This window comes from Corythoichthys intestinalis, chromosome 5 (assembly GCF_030265065.1).
Source record: "Corythoichthys intestinalis isolate RoL2023-P3 chromosome 5, ASM3026506v1, whole genome shotgun sequence".
In the NCBI taxonomy this organism is placed as follows: Eukaryota; Metazoa; Chordata; class Actinopteri; order Syngnathiformes; family Syngnathidae; genus Corythoichthys; species Corythoichthys intestinalis.
In genome coordinates, this window is record NC_080399.1 from 10,469,301 (window position 1) to 10,478,239 (window position 8,939).

The following is an 8,939-nucleotide window of genomic DNA, read 5'->3' on the forward strand; positions in this document are numbered from 1 at the left end:
TGGGTTTTAATATAAAATATAACTTTGACTCACATTTATCTTTTAAGAACTACAAGTCTTTCTATCCATGGATCACTTTAACAATGTTAATAATGTTAATGCCAGCTTGTTGATTTCTTGTTATAATAAACAAATACAGTTCTTATGTACAGTATGTTGAATGTATATATCCATCTTGTGTCTTATCTTTCCATTCCAACAATAATTTACAGAAAAATATGGCATATTTTATAGATGGTTTGAATTACGATTAATTGCGATTGATTAAATTTTAATCTGTGATTAACTCGATTAAAAATTTTAATCGTTTGACAGCCCTAATTTTAGTACAAGAGAACAATTGTGGTTTATTAGAGCCTACATATATTTAAGGTAGAGGAACACTTTAAAATCTCCTTTCATGAATTTCTGGTCAAGACTGTTCTCAAGACCAAGGCCTGTGTTGAGAGTACAACCCTAGCCAATAAATACTTTGATTGTGTTTCAGTGCTATCCAGAGATGTTCACCTCCGTCGCTCCCACAACAACATCCCCAAAGCCCGGATGAGGACTCTTAAAATGAGCATCGTCATCGTGACGTCCTTCATAATCTGCTGGACTCCATACTACTTGCTGGGCCTGTGGTATTGGTTGTTCCCCGAAAGAATGGAGGAGACGGTCTCTCACTCTCTCACGCATATGCTGTTCATCTTCGGCCTCTTCAACGCCTGTCTGGACCCCATCACGTACGGTTTGTTCACTATGAACCTCCACCATAGAAGGAAGAGTTACGGTCAAGCTTCCAACACACAGATCACTATGGACAACAACAATTGCTTCATGCACATGACTCGCCGCCGCGTGGCTACAGACCGGCACACTGACTTGGAGGAACGGAGCGACAACAGCAGCATAAATAGCGGCTCAAGGGCAATCGTGCCCGTGAGTGAGATTTAAACGTGGACCGATCATTGTTAACAGCTCGTCCTCTCAAGTAATCACACATCGGGCAGGATTTTAGAAAATTCAGATGAGCCATGGAATCATGATTTTAGTTAAGAATTTGCACATTTCTAAATTTAACTACAACCTCATTCCAGTTTGAAGGAGAACTGGAAATTGAAAGAATTTGCATAACTGTCCCAACACACTTCCTTTAATCACTTCTTAGATATGATCAGAAGTGGTGAGCAATGACAAGGAATTAAGCACCCATGAAATGAATTGAACTTCGACAATTGATTGACGACCGTGTAAAGGATGGAGAGTGTTGCCAAGGTAATAACCTTCTGGAACATTTGAGAATGCAGAAGCAACAGGTGTACATTGGCACGAGTTCAAGAACATTTTCCACACCTTGGCAACACTAATTTTGACGACAGACAGAAAGACACTGATATCTGTGTCTTTTTACAGTGTATCACAAAAGTGAGTACACCCCTCGCTTTTCTGGAGAAAAAAGCCCAAAAACAGTTTGCTGAAGACTTGTCAACAAAACACATGGATTACTGGAACCACGTTCTATGGTCTGATGAGACAGGCGGGTTTTCTTGTGTGTCGTCTTCAGAAGAGGCTTCCTCCTGGGGTGACAGCCATGCACACCAATTTGATGTTGAGTGCAGCGTATGGTCTGAGCACTAACAGACTTACCCTCCACCTCTTCAATCTCTGCAGCAATGCTGACAGCACTCCTGTAACGATTTACATGACATTTTGGAGGGAAAATGACAAGCAGTACTCCATTTGGATATTTAGGGATATAGGTTTTTTTCAAAGGGGTGTACTCACTTTTGTTGCCAGGAGTTTAGATAATAATGGTTATGTTTTTACTTATTTTAAGGAGAAAATAAATTAACTCTATTATATACAGTTGGGCAAATAAGTATTTAGTCAACCACTAATTGTGCAAGTTCACCCACTTGAAAATATTAGCGAGGCCTGTAACTGTAAACATGGGTAAACCTCAACCATTAGAGACATAATGTGGAAGAAGAAAAAAAACAGAAAATCACATTGTTTGATTTTTAAAGAATTTATTTGCAAATCTTGGTGGAAAATAAGTATTTGGTCAATACCAAAAGTTCATCTCAGTACTTTGTTATGTACCCTTTGTTGGCAATAACAGAGGCCAAACGTTTTCTGTAACTCTTCACAAGCTTTTCACACACTGTTGCTGGTATTTTGGCCCATTCCTCTATGCAGATCTCCTCTAGAGCAGGGGTTTTCAACCCAGTCCTCAAGGCACACTGTGGGTCCTGGTTTTTGTTCCAGCCGATCCAGCAGAGACAGTTGAACCAATGAGGCTTCTGCTAAAACAAGCCACACCTGACTGCAATCAACTGATTGCACTTGTAAAACACCAGATTGGGGAAAAAGTGTTGTCATCTTGTTTGGTAAGAATGAAATCCTGCACCCACAGTGTGCCTTAGTGGAATAGGTTGGGGACCCCTGCTCTAGAGCAGTGATTTTTTTTTTTGGGTGGGGGGTGTCGTTGGGCAACATGGACTCCCTCCAAAGATTTTCTATGCAGTTGAGATCCGGAGACTGGCTAGGCCACTCCAGGATCTTGAAATGTTTCTTATGAAGCCACTCCTTTGTTGCCCTGGCTGTGTGTTTGGGATCATTGTCATGCTGAAAGACCCAGCCACGTCTCATCTTCAATGCCCTTGCTGATGGAAGGAGATTTTCACTCAAAATCTCTCAATACATGGCCCCATTCATTCTTTTCCTTTATACATATCAGTTGTCCTGGTCCCTTTGCAGAAAAACAGCCCCAAAGCATGATGTTTCCACCTCCATGCTTCAAAGTGGGTATGGTGTTCTTCGGATTTAATTCAGTATTCTTTCTCCTCTAAACACGAGAACCTGTGTTTATACCAAAAAGTTCTATTTTGGTTTCATCTGACCACAACACATTCTCCCAGTCCTCTTCTGGATCATCCAAATGCTCTCTAGCGAACCGCAGACGGGCCTGGACGTGTACTGGCTTCAGCAGGGGGACACGTCTGGCAGTGCAGGATTTGAGTCCCTGGCGGCGCATTGTGTTACTGATAGTAGCCTCTGTTGCTGTGGTCCCAGCTCTCTGTAGGTCATTCACTATGTCCGCCCGTGTGGTTGTGGGGTTTTTGCTCACCGTTCTTGTTATCATTTTGACGCCACGGGGTGAGATCTTGCATGGAGCCCCAGATCGAGGGAGATTATCAGTGGTCTTGTATGTCTTGCATTTTCTAATAATTGCTCCATCAGTTTATTTCTTTACACAAAGCGTTTTACCTATTGCAGATTCAGTCTTCCCAGCCTGGTGCAGGTCTACAATTTTGTCTTTGGTGTCCTACGACAGCTGCTGGCCATAGTGGAGTTTGGAGTGTGACTGACTGAGATTGTGGACAGGTGTCCTTTATACCGATAATGAGTTAAAACAGGTGCCATTAATACAGGTAACGAGTGGAGCCTCGTTAGACCTCGTTCGAAGGAGTTAGACCTCTTTGACAGCCAGAAATCTTTCTTGTTTGTAGGTGACCAAATACTTATTTTCCACTCTAATTTGGAAATAAATTCTTTAAAAATCAAACAATGTGATTTTCTGTTGTTTTTTTCCACGTTCTCTCTCTCATGGTTGAGGTTTACCCATGTTGACAATTACAGGCCTCTCTAATCTTTTCAAGTAGGTGAACTTACACAATTGGTGGTTGACTAAATACTTATTTGCCCCACTGTATGTGTTTTTCTTCCTGTGGTTTGTCATCCGGGTCCATTATTATTGGCATAAATTCATGCAGTGTTCTGACTACTGACAGTTTGTGGATAGTGGGGTGTTCAGATGTCCATAGAAGGTATTGGTCAGTGTGTCTGTGTGATGTATGTTTATGTCCAGAAAGGCTATGGATTGATCTGTTTCTTTTTCATGGGTGAATTTGATGCTGCCAGTGGTGTCTATCCACAAACTGTCAGTTTGAGTCACGCCTTCATCCATCAGTTGATAAAGACGCGTCACACCAACACCAGTGACTATCTGAAGAAGGCGGAAGTGTTCGCCGAAACATTTCAGGTAATTAAACCACCTATAACAATTGTCTGGGACAAAAGGAAAAAAATCGACTAATCTTTAAGTGTAGACAAAATCAACTCAATCCAGCTAAACCTATATACAGTTTAATATTTAAAAATAATGCTATGCTACATTTCGTGCTACAATACGCTCCTTCCTCTCCCAGGAGGGAGGTATTTCCTCTCCTATTGATCCAATCAATGAGTGCGCCATTCGTCCACGTGATGCTACTTCAAAAGTTCCGTTGGCGCAGTGTGAATGATGAACCTTATCATCAACACATTTGCAAGTGTTGCTACAAGGTGGCTCTCCAACCGGACCCGGGTCCTCTTGGTTTAATGTGAAAGTGCCCTCGATTTAAAAATAATAAAACGCCATCTCAATTTCTCTTGTATAATATGCGTGTTTTTGTTGGGAAAAAAAAAATGGTGGTACATATTCTATATGTTTACATGTGAAATGAGGATACTTTTAATTCATTTCATTTTTTAATATTATTGTTCCAACGTGATAGTTCAGTAAACCACTCCATAGTTTATAAGCGTAAAAAAGAAAATCTACTTTCAAAGGGTGATTATGGAGGTGAGACAATATTTTGTATCTAAATGCTTACTATACATGAGAAATTACAGTAGCTGAAATCATTCAGGGGCAAAAAAAAGCAAATGTCATTTACATTGATGTCGACCATGCCAGGGTACTGTATGTGTGTGTTCTATGAATTTACAGTAATTTGTGAAATCCCTTCTGTGTACAGTGGTGTCTTGTTGATATGAGTTCATTTTAAGTTGCCGGACAATCACAAATCTCTCTTCATTGAACGGTACTGCAATTACAGATTTCCCGATTTTATTTTTACTTCCGTTCTGATATTTTTCAAGCTTTGTTGAGCTGATACAAATCCGATTAGATATCTATATTTTTAGATAATTAAAAATAACGGAAAAAAATAATGCAATTATTATATGGCGGAAAACACTGACAAGACTGAAAAAGCACTTTCTGCTCTTGCACTCCCCTTTTAAAGAAACTGCTGTATTTTAAGCCAAAAGAACTGTTGTGTTTGAAATAAATATGCTGCCATAGCAGATTCATGGCACATGAAGCCCACAAACTATTTTTATTTTGTCCGTTTTACCCTGGAAACCCCCGTTTACAGACGTCGCGCAACCGCTTTTGTTTCAACCCGGCCATAAAACGAAGGTAATTAATTATATTTATTATTCAAAATGTCATTTTTAGCTTCGAATCATTAAATGATGTTTAGTATTTTGTTTAAAAAATAAAAAAAAAAATTTTTTTAAATATTCACTCGCATATTTTTAACTTTTAAACAAATTACATCACAATGAAAAAAATGGTGTCTGTAAATAGGTCACGGATATCTATTACATAACTATCGCTTGATTGTATTTTTTTGTTACTGTCGCATTTTCTCCGATATGTTAGATGATAATCGATCCAAACAAAGAAAAATTGGGAAAAAAAAGTTTTAAAGGGTAAATATATGAAAAAGAAAATCTCGACCACTCCTTGATGTCTGTGATTTCTGCATCGCGACCCTTGTTATGTTACCATGTTTCACCCATAAAATCCCAAAAAAATCCAGCTGTGGCCATTCACAGCTGTGTCTTGACACTTAGTGATACATGCTGCATGGAGTTTTTGGATCAAAACAAGGTAAGTATGCGATAATATCTCGTTAAAGTCATGGCGTCTGTAATTGTGCTCTAGCATGCTCTCGCCTCTGTTAGGTTTTGTGTTGGTTTTCCCCTAGTGTGACTTGTCCCTGTGATTGCCCATTGATTTCACCTGTTGTGCTTCCTCCTAGTGTATCCTCCAAACTGCATCCTCATGTGTTGCCCAGCTGTTCCTCGTTCTCGTTACCCCTTGTCTGCGTGTGTGTATATAAGCTCCCTTTTTTTTTTCACTCCTTGTTGCATCATTGTCTATGTCAATGTCAAAGTCGTTGTCTATCCAAGCTCTCGTCTTCCAAGTAAGTTTTTTGAAAACCAGTCTTTTGTTACTGACAATTTTATTTGCCTCTGTGCTTTATTGGGCTCACCACAGCCTTTGTTTTGTACTTTTTTTGTTGGCTTTAAATCGTTTTTGCACCATTCATCTGCCTCGCCTCCCTTTCCCTGCATTTGAGTCCATCTGCCTGGCGCGTTTCCCTGACAGCCTCCATACAGGGTTTTGCTGGGTTTTTTTTGTTTGTTTTTTTAATGCCCTCCTGTTCAAAATTTTTCGTCCCCCAGAAAATTGAGATTTTAAGCTTTCCGATGATGTATCACACATGCATATCGGACAATTTTGAAATTTGGCCAAATTGGGGTCTCAGAGCGGAACTTCAAGTCACCTGTGTTTTCCGCCATATGACAAATCACAGTGGACGTGTTTGTCAAGTTGTTAAATTTATCGCAGCCACGACGTGCTGAAAACATGTGAATGCCAAAGGGTGTAACAGTTCACGTGGATGTATTGAATACAGTATATTGAATGTATAGAACCATTTCGGTTTTACATGTTTGGTTCGGTTCAGTCCTGTACTGTTTCGGTTTTGTTTTATGCATTTTTTTTTTCCACATAAAAAGTATTGATGGCGCATGCTAGGTGCGGCGTGTGGAATCGAAGTCCTGGGGAACACTTTTTGACTTACTTTTTAAACTTGCCAATGGACGAAGGCAAGTGGATGAACCCATAGTTTTGTTGACACAGACATGTTGCATGCACCACTAATTTTGCTACTGAAAGTCTTAACTGTAGCAAAGTTAGCATAACATTAAACTGAGTGAACGTGCTAACCTGCAGAACTACTGTAGTCAGGCCAGCCTCCATAAGGAACAACAAAGTCAAGCTAGCCGTCCCTCATTTGGATCATTGCATTAAGTGCATTACGGTACTGCAACGTGATGGCTTCAGGGTGCAAGTCCCATTATTTAAAAAAGAAAAACAGGGAGCTATCCAAGAATGGGTCTGCTTCAGGGGGACAGACATGAAAAAAATAATCTGTGAAATGAAATCACACATCAGAATTTCATGAAAGTACTTTGGTTTTAGTCTTGGGGTACTTTAGTATGCCTCAGATGTAGATCGGTCCTTGAATATCTCAGATTTTTTTTTTCATTCCACCAGAATTGGACCCATTCTTATAGTTCCCCATTTTTATTTTTTTTATAAAGAGACTTCCACTTCAAAATGTTTCTTTAACTGTTTTTGAAAACAAAGGTTTGAATCGAACATTATATCACCTGAACCAATTCACATGAAAGTTAGTAAGTCGATACAGATTTATTTTGCATTGATCATTTAGCCTAACAATTAATTAGGTTCATATTTGTGTGAAATGTAGCCCTGACCCCCGTTCAATAATTTGTTTGGTCTTATTACTGTCCCGTCCCCAGCAAAAAGTGTACATGCGTATTATGTTATTATATCGTCCCTACCAATGCTGAGACCAAACCTACGTCCTTGATGTTAACCCAGTAAAACGGCACAATTGGTGGAATGAATGCTGAATACGTGCTTTCAGCAGAAAATGAAGATATTAATCTCTCCAGCAAAAAACTTTAAAATTGGATTATAACATATCTCATGTTCAGATTGTTCCTGCTATAGTTCTGTCAGGGACGCGTGGCAGGCAGGTGTTGTGGATCCAAATGCAGGAAACAAAAAACGCAGCAAGGCAGGTGGCAGTGAACACAAAAAACGTTTTAATAATAACTAACAAAATCACAAAGTACAACCAAAAGGACTAGTGATCAAAAAGGCAATGTTCAAACAAAACTTACTTAAAGGGTATTACAACACCTGGGGAAATGCTAATATTCCATCTTTTATCCATAAACTCATACCTTTTGGATTCATATCCTGCCACTTCGTGTAATTACACACATCGCAACACCAAGAAAATGATAGAAATTCGCATCGATTGTCAAGCTAAAACGACCGGTGCCCGAGATCCCGAAAATCTAACATATTGTGTGCATGACGTCATAACAAGGAAACAACTGGCTCAGTGCTTAGTACTGAATGGCGATGATGGCGGACAATTTTGTTTCTAGTTGCTGCGACAAATCCGACGTAACGAACGTTCTTCTAATGGTGACGAGGAGAGTTACGAACCTTTCTTTGGTGTTTTGGGATATCAATTTGAGCCCAAACGAAAGCCAATGCAGCTTAATGAAAGGATCATTGAGGGGAGCAATCACACTGATGAAACACAGGCAACAGATCGTGTGGGACACACCGAATGCTTTGTTTTGCATTTCTTTTTGTGAAGCTGATACACCGTGACCGCAAAATAATGTATAGAATAATTATCATTTATTGTGCTATCATAGGTTTTCGCTCTGCCAACAGACACAAATATGAATGGGATTAGAGGATTTGTTCTATATATTTTACGAGCGATAATTTATACATGTGTCCAGTCCTATATCCAATGCATGATATGTTTTTATTATAAAACAGTACTCATTCTGGCCATTTCGAACTTGGCTGCTCCTCTCCTTTGGTTAGCCTGGGGTGGTCTCATCAGAGCCAGTCATCGTCCTCTTTCTTGATATCTCGGGACATTTAGGTGGCTGCGCATGTAAGGTGGGCACCGCATCTGCTTTCAGCAGCAATTTCTTAGCAAAACCTGATTTTATTTGTCCATAGTTCGAATAGCTTTCAGGTGTAAAATGCGCACCACACAAAACCGTGCCAGAGGCTGGGTCTGCAAAATTAGCCCTCTTAGCACGGATGAACTTTACTCGTTGTCTGCGTAGTCTAGCTCTTTTTCTCACGTTGGGGAACTCATTGGTACTACATTGCGACAAATGGCTATTTGTACACCACATAGCATGACAGGTTTGAACTATTTTAGCGATTTTTTGATAAAACACAAATGCAACTCTCTCGTCGATAA

At 39.7% G+C, this 8,939-nt stretch overlaps 1 protein-coding gene across 2 annotated transcripts in view; it reads left to right on the forward strand.

Annotated features, from left to right (window-relative positions):
• The window catches only part of gnrhr4 (gonadotropin releasing hormone receptor 4), an 87,285-nt gene extending 85,910 nt beyond the window's left edge, over positions 1-1,375 (forward strand). For both annotated transcript variants that reach the window (XM_057837507.1, XM_057837508.1), the window contains one exon: positions 488-1,375. In XM_057837507.1, the coding sequence (XP_057693490.1) occupies positions 488-936 (449 nt within the window). In that variant the 3' untranslated portion in view covers positions 937-1,375. The remainder of the gene's footprint in view (positions 1-487) is intronic.
• The last annotated feature ends 7,564 nt before the right edge of the window (positions 1,376-8,939 follow it).